The sequence below is a fragment of the Alligator mississippiensis genome, chromosome 1 (genome assembly GCF_030867095.1).
Source record: "Alligator mississippiensis isolate rAllMis1 chromosome 1, rAllMis1, whole genome shotgun sequence".
NCBI lineage: Eukaryota > Metazoa > Chordata > Crocodylia > Alligatoridae > Alligator > Alligator mississippiensis.
Genome location: NC_081824.1, coordinates 437,476,748 through 437,503,751, shown reverse-complemented (window position 1 = coordinate 437,503,751; position 27,004 = coordinate 437,476,748). Strand labels below are relative to the sequence as shown.

At 42.6% G+C, this 27,004-nt stretch overlaps 1 protein-coding gene across 1 annotated transcript in view; it reads right to left on the bottom strand.

Annotated features, from left to right (window-relative positions):
• The window catches only part of ALKBH8 (alkB homolog 8, tRNA methyltransferase), an 82,272-nt gene that overhangs the window by 15,947 nt on the left and 39,321 nt on the right, over positions 1-27,004 (bottom strand). The window contains exons 8-10 of the mRNA XM_014600669.3: positions 12,487-12,593; positions 5,865-6,016; positions 3,596-3,861 (exon numbers count right to left, since the gene is read on the bottom strand). Of these exons, the coding sequence (XP_014456155.1) occupies positions 3,596-3,861; positions 5,865-6,016; positions 12,487-12,593 (525 nt within the window). The remainder of the gene's footprint in view (positions 1-3,595; positions 3,862-5,864; positions 6,017-12,486; positions 12,594-27,004) is intronic.

Here is a 27,004-nt window from a genome sequence, read left to right as displayed (position 1 = left end):
ATTAATTACTTTTAGGCTACAGCAGTTGGGCATGAGCATGCCTGCTTATAAATCAGTTGATTCTTTCTACTTTATGACTACAGTAATGGAAATAGATGCATTATAAATACAGACAGAGCTGTAAATAATAAGTTATGTTTTATAGATGAATACAAATAGTAGGACAGAAACTCCTGAAACATATAAACAAGTCTGGCTTTTATTGTTAATACTAAAATATTTTACATTATATAGAAGTTTTCAGCCTGAAGGATTTCAAAGGTATTTTATAGTCTAAACACATAAAGGATTCAATACTTTGCTAAAATGCAGTCATTTCTGGAAAGAGGAACAGTGCAGACAACATACTATGCAACAACAAGGAGAATTTTGTGGCTAAAAAGAAACCATTGAAAAGCTGTATTCTCAAAAAAAGAGGTTTTATATAAATATTTAAAATGTAAAAAATTCTATTTCTTCAGCATTTTAAAAAATTCCTTGCCTAACACTTGTATATCTGTTGGAAAGAGAGATGAGTAAGTGAGAGAGGGTGGGAAATAGAGTTTCAGTAACAGATATGAGATAATAGTGAAAGTAAGTAATATAGGTGTCTTAGGCAGTGGGAAAGGTATTGAGAGGAAAGATTAGAGGAAGGAGTGGATAGAGGGAAAAGCAAAAGTCTATAAAGACCATAACCTCAAAAACAAGAGTGCATACAAAGGAATGATGTGACAGAATTAATTATATACCACAAAAACTGATATGAAAGAAATGCAGGATCAAAGGAAGTTCAATATACCTTTCTCTTTAATAAAGGTCAAAAGGTTAAATTAAGCAAACTAATAAAAATTAGAAGCTGGAGTGGAAAAGCAAAAAGATAAGCAAGGGAAGCTAAGGGACAGCAAATTGCCTAGAGCTTTTCTTTCCAACACACAAGACTGAAACAGTTTGGATCTCATGCTTTTAGTCTGTACTCCATCCCCCTTTCTTATTGGTTTATTCTGCAAAATAGACCTGAGTACTGCTACTGGAGCATCAGACTGTACGGTCCAGGTCAACAACAGCAGTTGGCCACCTATAAGGGGTGGTAGGTATAATTTAGGCACCTTGGGCATCTTTTCACATTCTCTCAGGGGAGAGCAGGGCAAGATGCCTCATTTGGAGCAGCTCCAAGAGCCACTCTAATTAAAGTACCCATAGTGTCACATGTATTCAGCATCCCACATTTCAAAATGGCAGCAGGGGCACTTTATTTAATAGATTTCATAGACGTTAGGGCTGCAAGGGACCTCGGAAGATCATCGAGTACAGCCCCCTGCCCCAGGGACAGGAAGTCAGCTGGGGTCACAGGATCCCAGCAAGATAAACGTCCAATTGACCCTTAACGGAGTCCAAAGTAGGTGCTTGCACCACCTCTGGCGGCAGTCTGTTCCAGGGCTTGGGGGCTCAGACAGTAAAGAAGTTCTTCCTTATGTCCATCCTGAAACCGTCTTGGAGTTTGTGACCATTTGACCCTGTCATCCCATGGGGTGCTCTGGTGAACAGGCGTTCCTACAGATCCTGATGTACACCCCTTATATACTTATAGGCAACCACCAGGTCCCCCCGAGCCTGCGCTTTTCCAGGCTGAAGGGTCCCATGGCTCTCAGCCTCTCATCATAAGGCCTGTTTTCCTGCCCTTTGATCATGCATGTGGCTCTCCTCTGGGCTCTCTCAAGCTTCTTCACATCCTTTTTAAATTGTGGAGCCCAGAATTAGATGCAGTACTCCAGCTGCAGCCTCACCAAGGCTGAGCACAGCAGGAGGATGACATCCTGGGATTTGCTAGAGAAGCATCTATAGATTCAAGCCAGAGTTTTGCTCGTTTTGCCAGCTGCAACATCACATTGGTGGTTCATGTTCATCTTGTGGTCAATCGTGACCCCCAAGTCCCTTTTGGCCGTGGTGCCAGCAAGTGTAGCACTGCCAAGCATAAGCATGCTGCAGGTTTTTCTTCCCAAGGTGGAGTACCTTGCATTTTTTAGTGTTGAAGGCCATCAGGTTTTCACCCGCCCATTTTCTGAGCCTGTCAAGGTCAGCTTGGATCTCCATCTTGTCCTTGGGTGTGGATGCTTTACCTCAAAGTTTAGTGTCATCAGCAAACTTGGCCAGTCTGCTTCTGATATCAATGTCCACATCATTAATGAAGATGTTGAAAAGAACAGGCCCAAGGACAGAGCCTTGGGGGACCCCACTGGTCAAGGAGCACTACAATGATTGACTTCTGTCAACTACTACTCTCTGGGTCTGACCTCAGAGTCAAATCCACAGCCAGTGGACTGCGATGTAGCCGAGGCCGCAGTTGGCCAGTTTTTCTATGAGATGATCATGGGATACCAAATCGAAAGCTTTTTTAAAGTCAAGATATATGACGTCCATCTCTTCACCCTTGTCCAGGTGATATGCCACCTGGTCATAGAAGGTCAGGCAAGACCTACCTGCAACAAACCCATGCTGGCTACCCCTCCAGAAGTTGCCTTCAGCCAGTTTGGCAAGAATGGTCTTTGATTTTTTCATCAAACAAGCTTTAGTTAAAGTGACCCCACCTCCATTTTGAAGCATGGGAATGCTGAATACATGCAATGCGGAGGCTGCTGGCCTGTGCTAATAGGCATGTTCCACCAGACTTGATTAATCAAGTCTGCTCCCACACATGCTAGTTAGCACACATCAGAGCAGACATCCAGAACGTGTACAGGTGCCCCTTAAGACTACAAAAACTGCTTATACACTCTTAAAGCCATAGATGCCTGAATCTGCATCTGTATAGTGTTCTAGGCATTCATAGATGCTAGGGTCGGAAGGGACCTCAACAGATCATCGAGTCCAACCCCCTGCCTAGAAGGCAGAAAAGCGTTCTGGGGTCAGATGACCCCAGCCAGATGCCTATCCAGCCTTCTCTTAAAGACCCCCAAGGTAGGGGAGAGCACCACCTCCCTTGGAAGCCCATTCCAAATTCTGGCTACCCTTACCGTGAAGAAGTTTTTTCTGATATCTAGCCTAAATCTGCTCTCTGTCCGTTTGTGACCATTGTTCCTTGTTACCCCAAGAGACGCCCTGGTGAACAAAGCATCTCTGATCCCTTGCTGCGTCCCCCTGCATCTCAAAGGCCATTCCTGTGCCATCATCCATCATCTGGGCATGTCCAGAAAGAGAGAGAACAACCAAGAAGGTGCAAGAAACTGGAACCCTGGACTGGGGGCACTCCCAGGTTCTTGTCCATGCTCCCAGGACTGCTAGAACATTTTGCATTACAGAGCCTTCAGATTAAAAATTAAGTGTTGAGAGCAGGGACCAAAACCCAAGTCTCTCTCCTCCCATATAAGTACCCTCATTACATGGGTACAGCATCAGGCTCTCTCTTGCTATCTCTGGCCCAGTGAATTTTTGCAGTGAGGGGCAGGGGGAGGAGTAATGTGACAAATGGCCAACACAGAAACCATAAAGTTCTTCAAGTCAGAGACCATTTCTGGTTGTCTGTTTGCACGGCAACTAGTACAACTGAGGCACTATGATAATATGAATAAACAAACTAACAAACAACAGCAACAAGAATAAGAAAAACACAGTTACTTACCATGTGCAGACCCTTGTTGATACCTAAATATTTCCCATTTCCACAACCAACATCAGCCACTATAGACCCTTCTGGTAAAGCCCTAAGAAATTCTACAATTTTGGGCCATGGGCTATGTCTGGTGCTGCTGAAGTGGACTGCAATCTCTTCATAGACCTTGTGGACATACTCTTGTTCCAGCTTTGCAGCCACTGTTTCATTGCCAGTGAACATGGGTGTTCTCTCTTTTTGCTGGTCTTGTTGGCTGTCACATACAGAAGGGTAAGCTAGACACAGGAAGAAGAAATACAAAAAAGGAACTTTCTAAGTTGAACAATTCTTGTGGATTACATGTATTTTAAAAAGTTAATAAACTCTTACGGCATTTTTACATGGGCTGTGGGGTGAGTGGGCATTTTAATTAGAGAGGTTTCTGGAAGCCATTCAAATTAAAATGGCAGCAGCATCTCAAGCAGCTCGTTCGACAAGCTTTAAAGTGCCCCTGCTGCCATTTTGAAACACGGGGACGCTGAACACAAGAGATGCAGCAGCATGCTGGAGTGTTCCAATTAGAATGCTCAAGACAAATCAGAATGTGTTGGAGCACATGTACAGGTGCCCTTGGAATACAAGTAAAACTTCACTTCCTTCATCCATCATCTTAAAAGCAAAAACTTAAGTGATGTAGCATCTGTCAACTTGGCTAACTTACAAATCAAAATGTGAAAACCTCTGATGAAATTGAAAAGTAGCAGCCAGCCCATTAGTCCACATGAAGCCTGCTGGAAACCAATAATTTTTCACACTACTCAAAATTAACAGCCCGAGCCTCCAAAAAAATGTCACATTACCACTGGTGTCAAAGATCATACACTTTTTGTTAAAGTTTCTGTTCCTGTGAATATGCAGGTTACCTACAGTGAAATTTACCTCTATATACAAGAGTGAAGCACTTAAATCTCAGCTGAAACCTGTCTGTGAGGAAAGGGAAGAATCATTATCATTCCGTCACCCCCTTATTTTTTTTCCTTTATTATAGACTCTATTAGGAGCTGAGAAGCAGTGAAACTAAAATGGCTTGTACAAGGTTCTCCAGGAAGTCTGTGGTGGAAAAGAAAATTAAACCTAGGTCTCTTAAGTCCCAGGATAATGCACTAAACACCAGGCCATACACTGGCCCTCTTCTGGGGATAAAATTTCACCCTAAAAATGACATGGTTTAAGACCCTAGAGGGTATAGGGGATTTCCATGTGGCCAGCCTTAAAAAGGATCATCCTCTTTGGCTCTTTCCACATCCATTCCTTGTTTTTCCAGTGTGATCTGATCATCTCAAAACTAGACCCTGCCCAGTAATCAACTGGGATTCTTTAGGAACAATCATGCTACCCAAACTCTTCCTTTTGAGAATAATCAGGAAAAAGCATAAATTTTTCAACACTGCACTCTTCATGAATGGTGTCTCCTACGAAGGAGTTTTTAGAAGAAAATATCTGAAAAGGTTTGTTATTTACACAAGGAGAGCCAGCTCTGGATGTAAGGGCCTTGTTACATGTTATGCTGAGACACAAATGTTGACCGACGTTAGTGCAGTCACATGTTCAGACCAGCAGGGGTCTGAAGGACTGAAAGGTAAGAATTCCCCCCCCCCACCTGCCACCAGGGCTACCCCAGTTCCTCCCTGCCCCACCTACTTTTAGCTGCCCAGCTCTCTGTCCCAGGGGAGCAGGCAGGGAAGAGTTATCCTGTCCACTCAGCAGCTGCTGCCGCCACTGCCACCACCACTTCTGGGCTGGGACTGAACCCATCAAGAGAGCAGCAGCAGTGGCAGCAGCCAAGCAGGCAGGTCAACCCTTCCCCTGGGACAGACAGTGTAGGCAGCCACAAGTAATGGGGGAAGGTAGGGCATAAGCAGGGATCTGGAGTGCTTGGGAGAGCAGGAGGGGGGTAGTGGGCCTGATTCAAGCCCATAGAGGAGGGGGGCAAATGGGGTGTTTACACCAAGGTGTAGCCTACAATGTAGTACAAGCTGGGTAGCACAGATCAGAGATAATCCTGCCCTGGAGTGGTGCAACTTTGAGCCACATTATGAGTTCTTAAAACCAGTTTCAGGTGCTAATACGTAGACAACCCAGGTGTTAAGAGGTCCAGGAGCAACCCAAAATTACTGTGTAACAAGGCCCTACGAGCTATTCATATAAATCTGAAAGGTTTATTATATGTTACTCAAACAAACAAGAGCATATGGCAAATTAGTAACACTGGATTTGAAGTGCAAGTCAAGATACTTACTGCAGTTGCAGGGGCTTCTTCTCACTTTCCTAAAAGTAAATGATGTCCTCGTTCCCCTCTTGTTCAATGTTAAATCTCCAGTGTCGGCAGTGATTGTTCCAACTTTTTGTCCCTCAGAGGCCTGAACAATATCAAACTTTCTAGGGGTGATCCTAATATAAAATCAATACATTATTTAATCTGTGCTGGAAAAAAACTGCTTCTGTTTTTAAAGAGCAAGTCTCAAACCTATTCTATTACAATGTGTTAATGTGCTGCTGCCACCCAAGTTACAAATATGCTGCTCAGAAGCCACCTGCATTTCACATCATATAAACTGGTCACTCCCAAAAGGGCAGAATTTATGAGTGACTACTGAGTGCCATAAAATGGCTACCCCAGTATTTTTGCTACCTCTGCTACTATTGTATGGTAGCTTTTAATAGGTCCAATTTTCTTTAAAGTTTTGTTTCCTTCCTTACAGAACAAAATTCTGTAGTAAACATAGAAGGAAAAAGTAAATAATAGGATCAAAACAAAGACAATTACATAAGTAGCAAATTTCTGTATAACGTTATTCAATCTATATAATGAAATAAATTCTTAATGACATGCAGTGCTTTGAACTGTGCTATGATAAAAATAATGGAACCATAATTTTATGGTGGAAGTATTTTTTTAAATAGAGAACTCAATGTTACACAGCAGTAAAACAACACACAGAGTGGGCTACAGGTAACATGAGACCTATGCACAGTAGGAGAAGAGACTGCTATTTCCCTCTGGTATCCAGGTGCATAGGGAGAGATGGATCTATGATCCACAATTCACCAGATGGTACACCTGTACTGACATGAATGGGAAAGTGAGTTTCAGCAGGAAACTGAGTGGCACAAGTTTACTGCCCTTGCTCTTTCCTGAGGCCGAATATCTACAAACAGCACCTTACTCAAGACTGGATAGGCAAAATGTAAATTTAAGCCTCTAATGCCATTCAACCTATTCTCTTGCAACCTGTAAATTATTTGACTCCAGAGGGAAAGTGAATTGTACGAATGAGTCAATAGATTTTACTATCTACACTGAACCTTAACTTTAATTACAATAAATATACCAGGTCTGTGCCCCCTCCAATATTTCGCTGGATTTTTTTTTCAAGATCCCTGTCTTAGAAGCTAATGAAAAATGAAAAGATTGTCTTGGAAAGCGCATTTAAAAAAAAAAACAACATAAAAATTATGTTTGAGTGTAATTGGTGCTTGTGGAAATAATGGAAGAGTATTGCTGACTCCACCCAGGTAGACTGCAAGGTTTTTTAAATAAATCTGCTAATTCTTTCAGTTCCGACCTGTAACAACCATGTTTTTTCAACCATCCCCCTTAGGTGAGCCATAAAATGTGGCTCTTTAATGCCTAATAGTACAGACCAGTAGTTTGAGGAAGAGCAGGAGAAAGCCCTTCTAGCTTACCAGAGAGAAAATGTGGGCTAATAGGCAAGAGCTGAATCAAAAGTAAGAGGGGAGCTAGAATGGCTAGAACAAAGCCCCTGATTTTCTTTTGGCAAATTCTTGTGAGGAAGAGCAAAGAAACAGAACGAAAAGGGGAAGAGATTAACAACAACAAAACTCTTCCATTTTTGTGAACAACCATTTCATACAACGTTGTGAAAAGATTTGGTATGCATAATGAAAAGCTTCCAAAATAGGAACTGTGCATTGCTGTGTTCAAGATGGAGACAGACTAGAAGCACAAAATCATAGAAAACCATAAGCGGGCAAAGAAGGTAATGAGGACCCACATGCGATTTCCCATCCATTTCACATGGGGGAAAAAATAGATGTCCTTGGAAAAGAAATTAATAATTTTCAGGGCAATAACTTGGCACTTCAAAGCTGTTATTGTCACACTGATGCATTTCTTGAACTTAGTCATCAAGGAGATTAATGCAGAAATTTCCTCAAGAAAAATAAATCATCTCTAAGGGATTGTCCTCAATTAAGTGCCTTCAGAACTGCTGACTTCAAAAGGAAGTATGTGATTCCCAGCATGAGAGGCATTTAGACTTATACTGACTTCCATACTGGCAAGCTGAATTTAACCCTCCTGGGTTAAAAAAAAAAAAATAGCTGAAGGAAAGAAAATAGTTTCTTCCTATCTTCTGTCAGAACACAGCAGTTAATCTTAACTCAGATCTCTACTGTAACTTATTTCCCAGCAATATCAAAACCAACCAATCCATATACATGCCTAGCTGAGAATGCAGCTGTATCACTGGAACTGGGTTCTTCCGTGTGTAAACTATGCGACTTTCTGAAAGAATGAGGATTTTTCACCCTCATCAGCACTCCCTTGCTCATTAAAATATGCATCCGATTTCTTAGAGCAACGGGCTTTCCATTTACACAGGAAGAAAAGAGCAAATGTCCTGCTGGTATACCAGAAGGCAGTAAATTAGCTACTTGCCTAGATTTTCCATATATCCACAGCAAAATAATGAAGCAAAGCATGGTCAACGAAATCTTGGGATCTCTAACAGAAGCTGCCTGTGAGCCTCTGAAACTAAGAACTCAAAATGTATGACCAGGCCTCAAGCTGACTTGAGTCTGCCTTGCTCCACTGAATTCACTTAACTACACTGAAGCATACCTGATGAGGACCTGGTCCACAGTTCCTAGTCTACTGGGTTGCTAGCCCCAAGCTTTATCTTTCTTTTTTTTTCCTGTTTGATGCTATACTTAAGGCAAATCCTATTCCTTTGGCAATAACCCATGCGCATTCAGGGCTAATCTTGCCAGACAGCAGTCACCATTTTTGAGGTTGTACAATTATTTCAATCCAGTTGTCTTTTCTTTTTTTATAAAAGACACCTGCTCAAGGCTGAAAATTTGATTCTAAGGATGGAGAACAAAGTGCTGGAGATATCTTTGCTTGGCACAGAGCTGTTTTATTGCTGTGAGGTCAAGCAGGCTGCAACAGAAGACACCTATACATGCCGAATGCCAGCTCCAACATGTGCTAATTAGCACATGAAGGAGCAGACTTGATTAATCTAGCACACTCCAGCAGCCTTCATGTCATGTGTATTCAGTGTTCCCATGCCTCAAAATGGCAGCAGGGGCGATTTAATTAAAGCTTGAGCAAGCTTTAATTTTTGAAGCACGGACTTTGAATACATAAGATGCTGCGGGCGTTGGGAGCCTCTTTAATTAAAGCACCCTCCGCCACTCCTGGAGCATGTGTAAAGACACCCAGAGTGATCTGTCTGTTTAAGAAGGAACAGTCAACCCTGTCAAGAAAACCCAGCTGGGGGGCATTTGGATAAGTAGGGAATGTCTGGCTGGAAGTTTTAAACGTTCTCAGAAGAGTAGAGGACAGGAGGAAGGAAGCTGTGAATGGAACCGTTTGCTCCAAGTAGGGGGCCCCAGCAGAAAGGGGCACCCCTCCTAGTTTTCAGGGCAGAAGCAGGAGCAGATCCAGGGGTGGTGCAGTAGTGTGGAGGCACCCCATTTTTCTGTTGATAGTGCCACACAAGAAGCAGCCAGGGACATTTTTTAAGTCTCAGAAGCAAGTAATAATTCCCTACTCCCTTCCTTCCATGTTCTGCATCCTCTCCCCACTCCCCCCTCTCCTGCCACTGTATCCAGCTGCCCTGGGGGTAGAGCTGGGGGAAAGCTCCAGAACCACTTCTGCTTGCTCCAGCCAGGCTCTGCACAGAGCCAGGTTCAGCCAGGAACAGCAGCAGCAACACACAGGTCCCTTCTCCCTAATCAGTCCCCCCCACCCCCTGGTGTGCCCTGCCAGCCTGGAAGCAGACACAGAGGAACAGAATTTGCTGCTGCTGCCTCTAGCCAAGCCTGGCTCCACAGGTAGCCCAGTTGTAGTGGGGCAGGAGCAACTCTGCAAGAAGCTAAGCAACCTGCATACACAGGCCACTATACCAGCATATGCATGCATACTCAACCAAAAAAAAAAAATCAGCCACTGCAACCAAGAACAAAGTCATAAAATAGAGTAACCTTTACATACAAGGTACAGATGAAATTTTTTCCTTCATATATCCTTTAGTCTCTTCAAGAATACTGTCCATCTAGTCTGTCTCTTAACCATGTCTCAGAAACAACTGCTCTTTGAAAGAGCTAAAAAAATTAAGTACTTTCCCTGTACACCCTGCTAACAGGAATAAAATGAACCCTCTAATTTGCCTCATCTCCAAATACATGCAATGAAACATTTCCAGAGTGATCCCAATACTGAACCTTTTGCTTTCAGTAATCTGATTTGTAAGAAGTAGATAAGAAGCATTATAGATGATCCTAAATACATCACGATTTGCAAATGATGTATTTGCAAATGATTTGCAAATGAATGGACTACATTTGCTTGCATGATAATTAGCTAATTTTATAGACTGTAAGTATAGGTATCACTATAAGGTTAGTAGTCATCCTGTATGTCTATCTAGTTATTGCTGTCCTCTTTAGTTTCATAGCTCTTAAGCGCTAAGTGCTGGAAATGCCATTTAGCCATACAGAGCTAGATTGTCACCTGATGCAATGATGGCAATAACTGGCATTTAGAAGCAAAGAAACTATTGGGAGCAAGAGATACTTAGACAGATGTAGGAGTGGGTGTAAAGCTCTGCATGTAATTAAACAAATGGAGCCATGCCAACTGAGGATCTGGCCTCACAAATGCCTCTTTAAACATATGTGGATCCTCTTGAACATCTAGGACAAATAAATCATTTCTATGGAACGTGGACAAAGTGCATCAACTGCCTGGGACTGGAATTATTGTATCAAGGGAGAAAATCCTGAGATCTCCAGTTTAAATCCAGCCTGTTTCCATGGTCCCCAAAAGACACCCTATCATGAGAACACAAGGGGCCCATATCACAAAATTGCATGTTTGCCAACAGACACTACCATCAGAGAGGCCAGGGCTTCAACTGATATGGAGCCTGAACTATATTCTGAGTTTCAGAGATGTTTCTGGAAGAAGGCTGAGAGAGTTTGATAAGGGTGAAAAAAACTCAGTAAGACCAAGGCCTAATAGATTCATTATTTGAATCTTCTCTGTCAACAAAGTCCTTTATTGCCTAAGTACTTTTAATATGACACTTCACAGGAGTCCCAGCCTCTTCTTCATTAATATTTAAAGACAGGATATACAGGTGACAGAAGAGATCTCTAAATTATTGAACAGCACACAGAAGGGAGAATCCTATATTTACCTTTCCTCATGATGCACAATCAAGAAATCATTCAGAGAAATTAAAAGACAGCATATTTTATACTGATAATAAGATTTCTTTTAATTTAAATGACACACAGCTAAGTCAGTGTGGCGCTATTACATAATTAATTACTCTGTGAATCTAGCGGAGGAATAAACATTCCCCCAGAGCACAACTGTCCATGATGAAGGCTTTACATATTCATCTAAAGCAGTGATTTTCAACCTCTTTAAGCTTAAGAGACTCCTCCGTATTCAAGGCCCTCAAAAAATGCCAGCTCTGAGCTTTCACCTTTTTTTGACTACAGAAAAGCAATAGAGCAATTATTTTGCTGCGAAGATCTCTGAAAGATGACAACAGGGCAGAATGCTTTTAAATGCTATGAATTTCCATTTGAAATCTGGGGTTTTATCTTTCGAATCATGTTTGAGCACCTAATAATGCTACTGTTGTGTGGCACCCCATGACACCCTAGAAAGGATCTTCAGCCATCCCAGGATGCAACAGCACCCTGGTTAAGAATCGCTGGTCTAACCAGTGTGACCCTGCCCACTACCACAGCACACTACTGGACAAGGTAGACAATTGGTCTGATCCTATATGACAACTGCAATGCTCCTGATGCATACATTTCTGGTTTGTTCCCAATTTCAGATGTATGTATTTAAATTATACTATAAATAATGTCTCCCAATGTATTTGTCAAAAAATGCTGTTCCTAGGAGCTCCAAGCCACTCTATGCTGCATGAGCAGTTCAAAGTGGCCTCAAACCAGCCGGATTTAGAAGATGGAGTTCCTCTGCACAGGGGAAAATCTGATAGAACAGTCACACTTCTGCTGTTTCTTGCACCAGATACTCCTGACAAAACTCAGGCAAGGGGAAAGGCAAGGGTTTGCCAAGGGTCTGGGCTGGGTTGAACAGAAATAGGTGTGTGGTGAAATGGAGATCTGTCATGGCCAATCCCTCACTGGCATACGGTTCCTAAGGGATTTTACATCTGGGACATGTTAAAGATATTCCTGTGCAGCCTGAACTTGTGTCAGATTCCCTACAGCCTCTGCTTTTTGACCTCTGAATGCAACTGGGATGTAGGAGAGAATCATAATATTCAAATTAATTTTCTTCGGAGAATATTTACATATAGAATAGTGTAAAAAATTCATATTCATGAAGGCATATGCATAACCAAGGCATTTCAATACTAGTAGTACGACTAAGACAGAGCAACTGATGCAGCTGCTCCAGGCACTGACTTCGGTGGGGGGGTAAGGAGGAGGCTGAAGGATGGGAGCGTGGAAATATCAAATCTCAAATATACAAATTATGACAGTAATATGGCAACAGCCGGAAGTCACTGTTGCCCCAGACACCGAGCTGCTTTGTTATACTTCTGTTCAATACCCACCCGTGACTCCACAGGTATCTGGATTCTCCAGCCATCACCAACAAACTACGACGAGGCAGCATTACCGCAACTGTACAGCCATCTGGGTGCTTAAAATCCATCACTATCTAAGGACAAAAACAATTTTTTTTTTAATAACCATCATCACTTACATATCCCTATAAGTGTGCATGTCATTGTAGAGACAAGGCCAGATCATCAGTGAGTGTTACCTGATCTATTACCATAGAACATCTACCTCCTTCCTCAGGCAGCAACGGCCTCCAGGTTCCCATGCATTCTTAAGACCTTCATATACTTACAGTATTTCTAACTTCAAGCATTCAAAAATGTAAGATATTCCCTCCCCTCCCCTGAAGGACATCTGCTTTAAAAAAAAAAAAATCACAAAACTTTAAGAATGGAAAGTTTCAGATCCTATTTATCTGTTGCAGTTATATAGTAAAACACACCTTCAACTAGGTAATAGAGCATCTCAAAATCCTTTGTGTTTACCGTCACAAGATCTCTACGAGGTAAAGTTTATCCCTCTTTCAGACAGAGAACTGAAGCATAGAGAAATTAAAGACCAGATCCACAAAAAACTTTCATCTTCTAGTCCCATTTTGGTTCCCTTTGACTTCAGAGGGACTTGGATTAGGCACCATAACTCTGTGAATTTTGACCTAAGAGCCACATCTAAAAACAAAACTTATTTATACACCCAAGTTTCATTTCAGCAGAATTTAAGCATTTAAAGTTCAAGTAGATGAACTGCAAACCCCTGATCTAACTACTTAGGCCCCTGAGAGGCCACAGACACCTTAGTTTTCTGGCAAAAGCTTACTCAGGTGCATAAATTCAGCTATTGTGCATGCTCAGAAGAGCCACAATCTGATCTAAATATCATCTAAGGCTGCTTGGATGAAGTCCTTGTACCTAAGTCCCTTCAGGGACTGGTAGAGGCACCCTAAATGTGCCTAATGCAAATTGACAGCATTGAGGTTGCCACCCAGAGCAATGTTTATCCAAATTGTGGTGAGAAGAGGTGATGGTGATGGGTTTGTGCATAATAGGATAAGGGCCTTTCAGTCTGAGAGGATTCAAACTCACATCTCCTTCCTCCCAAGACAGTGCTCTGTCCCACAGGCAAGAATGCTCTCAGCCCAGCTTGCTTTCTCCATCCTTTCCAGTTGAGGCTGGGCCACAGTGCAGAAGGAAATGCAAAAGTCATACACCCAGTGAGAGAGCAAGTGAGGGCACGACTAGTTCTGTGATGAGGGCACTACTTCAACAGGAGGGAGTCCTGGACTCTTATCTGTGCTTTCAAGTCTATCTATGCATTTTGTCTAATAGCTCTGTAATGCAAAATACTTAATGGAAGATCACAATGGAAGATCAGGAGATCAAATATCATGAGACTCGCAATAAAAAAAAAAAAAAAAAAATCACAGGAGTTGTCAATGCTACATTGCATCCTGGGCTGCCTATACCCTGAATTTATTGTTAAATATTTCCCAAACTGGCAAAAGTGCTGCTATGGAAGACAGCAGATGGCATTTAAGGAATTCAGGGGACTAAAGGAAAAGGTTCATTGAAAACAAGCTAGTCAGAAACTATTAGAAAGGTCAGTATCTCCATTTATGCTGAAGCACTATGCACTAAACAGTGCTGCCATCTGACTTGCAAAGTATGAAGAACATGAGTTTAAAAAGGAGATTTAATCCAAACAAAATTAAGCAGTGCTCAGCCTATCCATACAGAGATGTTTAGCAAAGAGGAAATAATGGTGCACATGGTCAGTCATTTAAAACAAAGAGGGAGACTGTCATACAAAAAGCTCAGCTTCCAAGGCCACAAATTAACAATTACAATATCCACTGCTTTCATTAAAGCAGTCTTTCACCAGTATACACTGGAACAATCTACAATAACATTTACACTTTAGGAAACATGTCTTATTTATTATTTATACTGTGGTACCACCCACATACAATGACGTATCCCCTTTGCCTGCAGAGCTGACCATCTAATTTAAAGACAAGAAATGACCAAAAACAAGATTGAAATGGGTAGAGAGAGCAATAGGAATAAGTGCATATGATTTTTACACAGGTGCCTACATACAGTAGTTCACCTTCGGAAGCAAAAGAATACACTATAGAAACAACAAAGCAAGTGCCAAGAATTCCTACTTACCCTATCCCTTACACTTCACAATTGACTATTTCTTGAACACAATGGGAGGTATGCGTTTTGAGAAGGTAATTTTATAGCTCTGCATATCAGCTTGCAGAGTCTGTCCAATGCCTCTGGGTTCCCACTTAGGGGCCTTGTCTGAAGCAGCTGGAATCAGTTCTTTCCAATTCTTCACTGTTCTCCTGGCCTGCTTCCTACCTCACCTCTCTCTCACGGGTTGTTTTTCCTATTCACATTTGTTACTAGCCTTGGACTTTTTCAAGGAGCTTAGGCCAGGCTGCAGGTGTGTGGTTAAAGCAGAAGACCCAAAGACTATTTGTGTGTGATTGCAGAGCAGACCTTTGCAGACATAACTGGACTGGTCAGCAAGGTAAAGAAAGAAATTAGTCTGTCCAGCTAAACAATGTGAAAGACCTGAGAGGAGGAGACCTTATACAAGAAGGTCTTTAGATAGATAATGAAAAATAGTATATTATAGCTTTAACTTAAAAATGTTAGCAGTAACAATTGATGTAACTAAATGTGTGGATATAAATTTGCTATTACAGATACATGTGTGTTAAATTCTTTAGATAAATTGTAAAACAAAAGCAGCCTTGCTAGCAAGACCATAAACCAAAGTAAAAAGAAAACAGGATGGTGGCAAGTGGCATTTCAAACTGGTGAAAGAAGGAAATAAGAAATCCTCCCTACCAAAAAGTTGCAAAGGACATAAACCCCATCTAACTGACACCTTCTAACGCCAGAGAAAAACTGGTTCAGTTTGCTTCCCAAAGTCTCAGTAACTGTATGACAGAGTAAGCAACATATAAAAATGGGGTATATGAACTGAAGGGAAAACAAGAGAATCAGCACATTCAAGATCTGATGCCAGTTTGTGTGAGACTCCCCAGGTAGCACAGGTGAGGCTCTACACTGTGCTCTTTGGTAAGGAGACAAGCACTGAAGTATTTACTTTTGACTCTGGTGAGCATAAACAACAAAAAGCCAGGGTGTAGACCCAACTTTTGCCTCTTTTAACAACAGCAAACACACTAAATGCATGTAATCCAGATAGCACATCTCATGTTCTGCTTCCCCAAAAGCTCCCAAAGCCTTATTTTCCAGTTGTTGAAGGGCCCATGATAAGCTTTAGCTGATCAATCTCTCTATTAGCCTTTAGCAGTTGGGAAAGCCATGCCACACAGCATGTTGAGAACGACAGAGAACACCAATGTTCCTGGTAGCCATGTTTTGACTTAACTGCAAGGAATAATGCAGGACCTGGGTGGGGATTGCAAAGGAAGAGATAGGCAGGGGAGAAGAGCATGAAAACCTGGAGGAAATTTTATCTGTGTTGTTAAAAGAGCCAAGGCTATATCTGAGGACCAGATACATACAGTTGTATATGGTCTATACCAAAGTTGTACTGTTGGGGGAAAACGGGGGGGGGGGGGGGCTGAGAAAAATAAATAAATAAATAGGATTTTTCTCCTTTAAAGGGGAAAATCCGTGTTTTTCCATGTTTTCCCCATGGGAAACGAAAAATCTAGATCCCTGGTAATGAGTCACTCTAGTAAATTTATGTATAGGAGTAAGTAAGGGCAGGACTTGTCTACTGCTTAGAGAAAGGAGCTGAAAGTTAGGGCACCCTCTTATGGGACACTGGGCAAGTCATTTAATCTATGGGCATGATCCTTATTCAGGCTAAGAATACTTTGCACAGCTCTGGCAGCTTAAAGTGTCTCTACAATGCAAGTAGAATAATGTATGATGGTTGTAAGGAAAATGGGAACTTAGACTTTTGCACTTCAGTTTGTTCATCTATACAGTGAATAGAATATTTACATGCATACAATCAGCATTTGCAAAGCACTGAGATAGATGGAAGGAGATGTAACAGCTTATTCATCAGTGATAAAACCTAATTACTGGATTCACGTGGAGCAAAAAGAACTTGTCATTTTTTGCTTCAGCACCAGATTTGGGATTTGGGGATATGAGGAACCACAGTTTAGGGGCATAGCATGAACATTTGCAGGAAATTATAGTAATTTCTATGTGTGCATTTCTTTCTTTTCCCCTAGAAGAACTGCACCCGACTTAAAAGCCTAAGCACTGACATTTCTGCTATTCTTTGTCTATAGTAAAGAACATTTAACCCTGCAGAGTTTTAGAAGAGTCCCATTCTTATCTCTTGAAAATACTTTTGCTGACTGAAATAGATACCATTCCCATACATCCATATATGTCTTTATTCTAGCAGAACACTCTAAGTTGTCACCATCATACACACACAAAAAGAAAGATTAAGGCATTAGGTCCTTTTTCTAATTCACTAAGGACTCACAATCAATAAAGCAACTCTGCCATTGCTGATTCAATCTGTCTCATGACAGCTTTGCTCCACAGGAGCTATTTCCAATTACTATTTTCGTTTTTATCCATTTTCTTTATTCTCAGAGGTGGCAGAGTCAATAAAGATCAAATTTCCAGCTAGCCCATGGTGCATCTCTGGGGACTGCAGTCAATAATAAAAATAGAGGATGCTTTGATCTTATACAACGTATACCACCTTTCTTTGTAACTACGGAAAAAAATACACATCTATTCTCTACACACACCAAAAGCATAAGACATAAACAAGCTAATAATGTCCATTGTAGATGTAAATATCTCATCATGCTAGTTTAAGGAATACCATTCAGGATGATGGAGTATCTAAAGCAGCAAACAGCTTCCAAGGCTGGCTAAACATCAAAGCAAAGCAGACATCCAAATTAGACACATTATTCCTAGTATATAAAATACAACAAAATGCAATGAAAGAAGAAAGGAACGAAATTAAAGAAAAAAGGAAGTAGGAAAATCACTTTTGCTTGAATCTTCAGGGTATGAGAATTCTGTGTTCTCCCCATTTCTGAGCTGACAGGTGAATATCTGTTCAAGAGTTTATACAAAAAGAAAATTTGCTTTTGCAGGAAAGGAACAATACAATTGAATGTATGTACTGTCAAGCAGGATCTCCATGATGGGGATAATACTCCATTTTTCCAAGGTCTAACTCTGGCATAATTTACATTAATTACATTAATTTAAAACTCGGGAGAAAGCATGGCCTGAAGGTCATGACAACTGCATTAACTGCACGTATAGAAAAACCCCAAGTTGCTGAGTGACTACTGAGCAAGCCATACAGCCGCTCTGCACCTCAGCTTCCCCAAACATGGGACACACAAAGATGCTGATGCTCACTTCACAAGGCTGTTGTGAGACTTCAGGCTCCAATCCTGCAAGAACAGGTATGCATCCACACAGAGCCCCAGCAACAGTGGGTTCTGTGTGGGTCTACAAAGACTCATCTGCAGGATTGAGGCACATATATGTGCACAGTGCCCTGTGATTAAATAGAAAGAACACCTTAAACTTCATTACTTCCAAGTTTTCAGTCCCAGAATTCTGAGTGGCATTAGATTATGTGATATGAGATTATTTCACAAAAAAGGACCTTGGCAAAGTGCTTTATCAAATCCATCCAGGTATTTACATTGCACACATGGTATATGAACATGTTTCAGCAGCTGGAACTATGATAAAGCTGAAATCTTCACGTGCTTCTTGTCCTCAAGCCACAGAACACAAACAGTAAATTAATCCCTTTATAACATTGACACCAAAATAATGCCCAGTGACTGTACCTACTGTGTACTTACATCGGTGGTTCTCAACCTTTTTTAGACTCAAGGTACCCCTTAGAAAACACCAGCTCTTACTTTTCAGTTTTGACTACGGAAAAATAATACAGCAATTCTTCTGTTGCAAAGAACTCAGATTACAATAGTTCAGAATGTTCTTAACACTATGAATTCCTATTTGAAGTCTCTGGGTTTATCTTGTGAATCATGTTTGCGCAACGAACAGTGCTAATATTACATGGCACCCTGCATTACCCCTGAAAAGATCTCAAGGCATCCTAGTGTGCCAAAGCACCGTAGTTGAGAATCACTGACTGACCTGTGTACTCTTCAGTGAACAGACTTTTCTTCAACAAAAGCATTCCCTTTTCCATCAAAATTCTGCGCTACCATATTTCTGGTACTTCAAGTTATGTGGCATTCACCCTGTTTGATTATACTACCTGATGTGCTTATGTTAACTCTCCCTTTTAACTGTCAGTCATGACATTGCAAGGGACAAGAATTCTTGTGTGTTATATCTTTTATTGGAACAAATGTATGGTTGGTATAGGCATAGGCAAGTATTCAGCTATCGCAGCACACTTAGATTTTACAGACCTAGTGGGTTTTTTCATAGTCATAATGGAGTGCTTTTAATTAATGAAGGAGAATACCAGATCAGGACTCCTAGATGCAGTTTCCTAGCTGCTCTTGAGCAAGTCACTTCCTTCTACTGCTTCATTTTCCTTCATCAACAGCAAAAGGATGACGCCTCTGTCCTACCTCGTGGAAGAGGGCTGGCAGGCAGTCACTGCTGTTTATGCTGTTTATCAGACATCATGAAAATGCTTTTGAAGGCTCTGTAGAAGTTTGGTGTATTAGGATTCTGTATCTCTAATATCACAATTCCACCCAATGACCTCCCACTGCAACAGTCCTCATTTTGTCAGTAATTTTTAACATGTTTGCTTGCTTCAGCATTCAGTTAGCATTTATTCTCCCCCTACTTTTCTTTCCTCTTTCCTTTGGTACATTACACCAATGAAAAAATATGCAAAAGAAAAGGCTACAGTCAGACTGCCAGTGGTGTTCTAAAGAACTCACTATTTTGCAGTCTTCTTTCCCTGGCATGTTGGGATGTAATTCATCAGGTCTCTCTGTCACATCCCAGCTCTTTCCCATGTTAAGCCTCAACACATTTAATATTAGAATTCTGCAGAAGGTAACTCCTGTTCCTGTAGCGAAGAGGTTAATTGAATTTTCATTGCTTTGCTCTCTCATCTGGCATAGTTATAACTTATTCCCTCTAGAAAATGTGATCCAACCCCAGAATATGACCTTGAGCTGCTGCTGTGATTGCTGAGGCAAAGAGTCGGTCAGGTTTGCAGCAGTATCTACTTTACTAAATTTTGCTAACTCCCAATTTTCATCCTTTAATAAATGGCCCTACTAACTCCTGGCTCAGCCACTTGCTTTCTGTATACTAAAAGTTTAATACTGTTTAGTCTGCACCTTATTTCTTCTATTGACTTAGCTTCCCTTCACAACATCTTTTATACTCTTTGGGTGTGTCTACACCTGCATTTAAGCATGACTAAATTTAATACATATCAAGCTAATGCACATTAAGCAATTTTTAGCAGGTGTCTACTTGTGCAAGGACTTGACATAAAGTTAGTGCCAAGACCCTGCAGCCCTGCCATGTGCCCCTAGTGGCTTGGCAGACTCCGCACTAAAGTTAGTGCAGGGTCACGTCTACAAGTGAATTAATGTACTTTAACTAATCACACTTAAGTTTGATACCTGTACTTGCAGGTATCAAATGCAATTATCCTCATTTCACTATTTTTAATGCGCATTAAGGGTGTGCACATGTAGATGTGCACCCATAACATGCATTAAATTAGGCTAATACGCATTAAGACGTCTCGTGTAGACGTCTCCTTTGAGTCTAATTTCTGCTCCCACAAAGGTGTATGCTACTTCACTGACAGATAGAGAATTGCATCCATCTTCATCAGGGCAGAATACAACCCTTTCAATGTATCCAGTCCACCGTCTTCCTATTCTTGTTCACTTAGAGTTCCTATGCTGTGATAGAGCACAGGTTAAGGTGACAACACCAGACCACAAAGCAAAGGTCAAATTCTGAGCCCAAAGACATCAAAAAGAATCTTGCCACTGATTTCAAGGGGTCCAAGACCTGCCCCAGATTGAAGTGGCTCTGTATCATTACATGCATCTCCTCAAAACTTATAGTTTATGTTAGTTTAAATCTCTATGTTCCACTTCATAACTACACATGCTCACTGTGAATATAGAAACAGCCTACTGAAAAACTACTGTACTTGTATAGAAATATCACTGAACACTGCATTTGGGTAGATATGTAAAATTATATAAACGGTGTACTGGTCTGTAAATTTGTATAGGTATACTTAAACAAATGCACACAGATGTATAAAGTGCTATGGTGAATATGTAGTTTACACACAGACAATCATGCATACAATGCCAACTCTAAGACAGGGTAACCACCTACCAGCATATAGCACCCTGCATAGATGTGTGCAGAAGAGAAATTTAAAATAAATATAGTGCCACAAGCTTTTCTTTCCCCTTACAACTATAAAGATCTCTTGGCAAATAGAAAATGTATGACTAGAATGGACAGAACTTGAGGGTTCTCAGAAAGAAAATTTCACATTATAAAAGGTCCTCAGCTTGTTTAATTTAAAAATGTAAAAACATACCCAATTGGCAGGTGCCATCTAAATTAGGGCTTGTACACATGACAGGTTATTCTTCTATACCTTACACTTGTTTTTAACACAGATATAAATTATGCTGGGATCCAGGTTAGACACACAAGCATACGTACATCCTGGGGTAGCTACACTCCATAGGCACAAAAATTGCATTTCTCTGGCAGGGGAGCAGCTAATAATGATGTAAGCACTCAGATTAATCTACCTTGCTTTAAATTACATGAGTATAGTTTTACTAGATTTGTTCAGGAGCTATTCTACAAGTTAATCGGGTGAAGCTATCCTGTACAGCAATATGCTTTACATTACTTGTCTGCTCCTAACACTGGTATAAATGTGGATTACACTAATGTCAACTGGTCTAGGACCAAAGATTACAGATGGCAAATGTATGTTTAGGTGTTCCTCCTTGCTATAACCATGCTCCTACCTCACCCACTTCACCATTTGTCCACCTGCTGACCCTTGTTATATCTCTAAACTATAACTTTTCCAGAACAGGAACTGTCTTTGCTTCATACATCTGCCAAGTACTAGCACAGAGAACCTAAATTCTAGTGGGGGCCCTGGGTAATATGAATAATAATGATTAAATGTGCAATACTACAGGACAAAGAGCAAAGTAGATGCTGGCATTTGCGCAACGGTCCTCCTACTTTATGGACCAAGCTCTGCGGACTCACCCCGCTTAGATCTGAAGATGGCAGTACACTCCTCAAAGACAAGTCCATCAAAAACAGCTGAAAGGAGCTGGAAAGGCTCCTGAACTGAGAATCAACGGTGACTGATGAAACCATCAAATCAAATGCGCAGCATCCAGTAAGGGAAGCACTTGCCAGTCCACCAACCTCTGAAGAAGTCCACCAGGCAATAAGACAGATGAAGAACAACAAAGCATCTGGCCCTGAAGGTAACGTCTTCAAACGTTGGTGGAGAAACTATGACCAACAAGCTCTACACAGTTTCTCAAAATGTGGAACACTGAGGAAATTCCCACTGACCCATGGAAACATTGTCACTGTTTTTAAAAAGGGAGATAAGTCTGCCTGTGGAAACTATCAAGGTATCACTCTCCTCTCCATCGCTGAGAAGATCCTCGCTCAAATTCTGCCGAACCAAGGATTTCCTCATGCCGAAGAAATCCTTCCCCAGTCTAAATGTGCATTCAGACCATTGAGAGACATCACTGACACTATTTTTACAACCCGGCAGTTCCAGGAAAAATGCTGAGAACAATACTAGGGACTGTATGTGGCCTTTATCAATTTGACAAAAGCCTTTTACTCTGTTAACTGTGAGGCTCTAAGTCAATCTTATCGAAGTTTGACTGCCCAGGGAAATTTATCACCATCCTAAGACTCCTTCATGACCAGATGACTGTCTCCATCCTATGCAGTGGCTCCGCTATAGAGTCCTTTGCCATTCGAACTGGCATCAAGCAGGGCTGCATGATCACACCAATTTTGTCATCAAGATGCTCATCTGTGACCATCTGTCATATGACATCGGCACTGAGTACAGGATGGACAGGAACCTTTTCAATCTCTGCCACTTCCGTGCCAAAACCAAAGTTACTTAGGCCTTGACTGTGGAACTTCAGTATGTCAATGATTGTGTTATTGTTGCACATATGGAGGAGGACCTACAAACAGCCCTTAACTGCTTCTCAAGAATACCAATACCTGGGACTGACCCTTAACATCAGAAAAACAAAGGTGCTTCACCATCTTGCTCTGGGCCAATCAACTCCCCCAGCAAAGATCCTCGTTGATGGATAGGAGCTGGAGAATGGTCAACACTTTACATACTTTGGCAGCCACCTCTCAAAGAAGGCCAACATTTATGAGGAGATCTAGTATAGGATCCAATGTGCCAGCTCTGCCTTTGGACGACTGACTCATTGTGTGTTCAACGATCACAACATCAGTACTCAAACCAAGCTCCTACTATATAAGGCTGTGGCAATCCTGAGTCTTTGCTATGGCTGTGAAGCCTGGGAGACCTACAAGGACCACCTGAAAAGCCTGGAACATTATCATTGCACTACCTCTAGAAGATCCTTGGCATACTGTCTGTATTCTTCACATGTAAACTACATGGTACTGAATAGCTATCTCAGAAAGATGAAAGGCTGAACTGATCTTTCCAGGCTTGAACAGGAGGTTATAATGACTGCTACAACAGCTAGGGATTACTAAATCGCAGACATTATGGTCACTTTCCCTCCCACCTGTAGCTGAATGGTTTGGCCCTTTAAGAGACAGCAGACAGCTGTGTTGTAAAGCCCAGCCGCAGGCAGTTGGCTAATGAAGGAGTATTTAACTACCAGTTAAAAGCCTAAAGGACAGAACATAGGACAGTCACCTGGGTGAAAGAGCAGTTTGTGGACAGGAGGCAAACTGGAACCCATATACTCACTACTAGGAAGAAACCACACAACGGTACTGGGCTAGAGCTAAAGGGCCCTTCTTACTGCCCAGAGAAGGGCTACAAGCTTTGTTAGCTGGTTCACTTGTTTGGCTGATGCAAAAACTGTGTTTGTATTTAAAGGACTGGCTGAAAAGCTCCCAAGGGAGCAAGGCTAGGCTGCAAGGCAGCAAGCACACCCATCTGCTTACACCACACCTCACCTGCTCTTTGTCATCTTATTTCTGAAATCCCCAATACATCCTCTTTGCACTGCTGGGCAAAAGGGACATGTCAAGGACCCAGAATCTGACCTTAGATATACAGAAGTGACTAAACTAAAAGGAAAGCCATTCCTTTGCAACCCAAATCATACTCCGTAAAGAGGCCATAAAAATAATGAAAATCATCTTCTTGGTCAATATTGTCTCTATAGGGCAATGAATGAAGCACGATTCAAACAAGGCATGAAACCAAACAGATTTCTTTAAACACATTTGGGGAAATTGCTTTCTCCACTCATGTTATTTCTACATTTCTCTCCAACATTCAAAAAATACCAAGGGTACTTAAAACTTTTAAAATACTACTTTCGTACACCAATTAAAAAAAAAACTTTTCAAAAAACCCCAAACCTAATAACAACAGTTAGGCAGCTGGTGTACTAAAACCACTGCTTTTCATGCTAACTAGGATTATCTCCTTGTTCCCTTAGGCTTCCTTCTTGTTTGCTTTGCCCACCCATTTTCAATTCTCTTCCATTTTGAGTGAGGAGCTCAGGTACTTTGTTATAAAGTCTGGACACCGCCTACCACAATAGGGCTTTGATGTCAGGCACCCTGTAGCAGGGCACTGGGGAGCACTTGCCACTAGAGACAGAAATTACACATAAACCAGTTTAAGTGATCAGAAACTGGTTTCTGAACCTGTAACAGAATAAGTTCAGTGCACATAAAACAGTTTCAAAATGGCCAAAATTTGTTTGAGATAAACCTGGTTGAATGTAGTATCAGACTTAACTGACTGAGCTCAAACTGGTTTATGGAACTTCCCAGACCACAGACTAATTCCTGGTTCAAGTTAAACCAGAGTCTCCCAGCATCCCAGCATGCTCTGCAGCCCTGGGCAGGGTTGTGCTCTCTGCTCCAGGGGAGCAAGGCTAGCCCTGCCCCTCTGCTCCCTAGCTGGAGGGCAGGCAGGGGTAGGAGCGTGGCCAGATGCCAGCCCCCCTAAGGCGAAGGGGACAGAGAAAAGGTTTATTCCCCTGTTCCACCAGCATGGACCTGTCAGACATTTCTCCGTTCGCTGTTCCAGCAGCCGGGGCATGGCCAGCCCTGGCAGTAGCCTCAAGTGAACTGGCCTGTCCGACCAGCACAGACCCGAGCTGGGGTTCACCTGGTGCTCCCCCCTCACTGCTGCAGTGGTGGGGGCATGGCCCATGAGGCAGAGGGGACAGGGAGTGGGTTTATTCCTCCCTCCATCCCTTCTGTCCCCAGGGGATGGCAGCCGGAGTCTGCCAACCCTGACCGCCGCCGCTGCCACTAATCGCTCCCTGTACATGGTGAACAGCAGAATAAGCTCCTTTCCTGCCCTCTGCTGATGCCAGAGGGAGGGGGAAAAATAACCCCTCTCCCATCCCCTCGGCTAAGGGGGCCATACTAGCTGGCCTCTGGCCACACCCCCACCCCTGCCGCTGGAGTGGCAAGGGGGCAGGGACCGTGACAAGGGCAGCAGCCCCTCTCGTGGTGTCCCAGGAGTGCAAGCTTGCACTCTCTGGAAAACCTTGACAAGGCCTACAGCCCCATCACGGTCCCTCCTCCCTCGCCACTCCAGTGGCAGGGGTCGGGGCATGGCCAGAGGCTAGCTGGCATGGCCCCCTTGGGTGAGGGGGTAGGGAGGAGTTATTTCTCCCCTCCCTCCAGCATCTGGTGCAGGGGCAGGGAAGAAGCATATTCTGCTGCTCACCCTGCTCAGGGAATGATCAGTGGCAGTGGTGGTCAGGGCGGGCAGGCCCCAGCTGCGGCCTCCCCTGGGGCAGAGGGGAGAATAACCCCCCTCCCTGCCCCTTCTACAAACCCCCCCAGCCCAGCTTCCCTGTGGCTGAGGGCTGCTCTAGCGCCCCCCAGAGCCTGGCCTGAGCCACTGCAGGCATGTACCTGCATTTCCTGAATGTCTATTCACTTGCAAATTGGCTCAATCTAGGCAGGTTAAACTAACCTGCAAAGATAGAATCAATATAAGTTCTGACTTTTTGAATGTCTGTCCTTAGCCTTTAAGGGGAGAAGCTGCCTGATAGGCAGCTTCCAGTGGTGTGGGGGGCTGATTAGAGACTACTCTGACCAGAAGGGGGCTGGGCTTGAGCCATGGAAGCCCAGGGCCTTGAGCCAGGCAGGCAGTCTAGCCTGAGAGCCACAAGGAGAAGAGCTCTTGGCGGTAAGGCACCTGACTGACCAAAGAAGTATGGTAAGCAATTTTGCAGACCTGGAAACAAGGAAATTACCCAGGGCAGAGACAGAAGGGTTTCATGCAGGCATGTCGTCTTTATTTTATGTTGATACTCTTGTATGAGTTATAAGCTTTGAGCCTGGCTGGAGGCAGGCTAAAGGCATACTCAGTGAGCCAGTAACCCAGAGAGGGGCTGAGCGGGGGCACAGAGGGTCCCCCAGCCCAGAAAGGTGGCTGAATGAGTGAAGGGGAACATCAGTGTGGCAGGTGAGTAATCAAGAGAGGGCTATCGTAGAGTCTGAGCCCGGGAGGAGCCATATGGCCAGCATATGGCCAACTCCAACCGACTTCAAGGGCAAGCCTTAGTTTTACATACTTAATTAGAAATAAAAATAAGTCACAGCTTATAACAACTGAAGAGAACAGTGCATAAACAGCACGATCAAACCAAAGGGGACTAACTTCTCCCTTGGAAGTAGAATGATCACCCTGTTAAAACAAACAAACTATGTTCAACACAGCAGCGGTAGCCAGTGTCCAAAAAGCTAAAGTGAGATCCTGTCTGAGCCACTTAGATTTTCAAAGTGAAGTCTGGAACATCAAGGTGAAGATGAGGACAGGATGCTGGAAGGAACTGGGGAAAGGAACTAGGGAAAAACTGAAATGGACCTGGGATGGTAACGGTCCCCCTTCTTCCCTCCCTGTCTTCTCTCTCAGACCAATAATCAACCATCACTTCCTTCCTACAGCTCCTTCCCCAACAACAAATGGACCAAGGAATCATTTCATATAATTCACATGCTGGTTCAATGGTCTTCCTTAGCACCATCAGCTTTTCTCATTTAAAAGCCCACCTGGAATCCAGAACTTCCCCTTTCCTCCCAGTCCCCGAGGTCAAAATTCCTTCCCATCCTGAAGACTTAATAGCTCTGCTTGGAAGATCCTTCAAAAATTAACTAGTATTTAAAAAAGCATGCACACACAGGTTTGTTGCTGCTCATAACAGGGATTAGGGGGCACAGCCCCAGTGGGTACAAACCATCAGAGTTCCATGGAGCACTGACA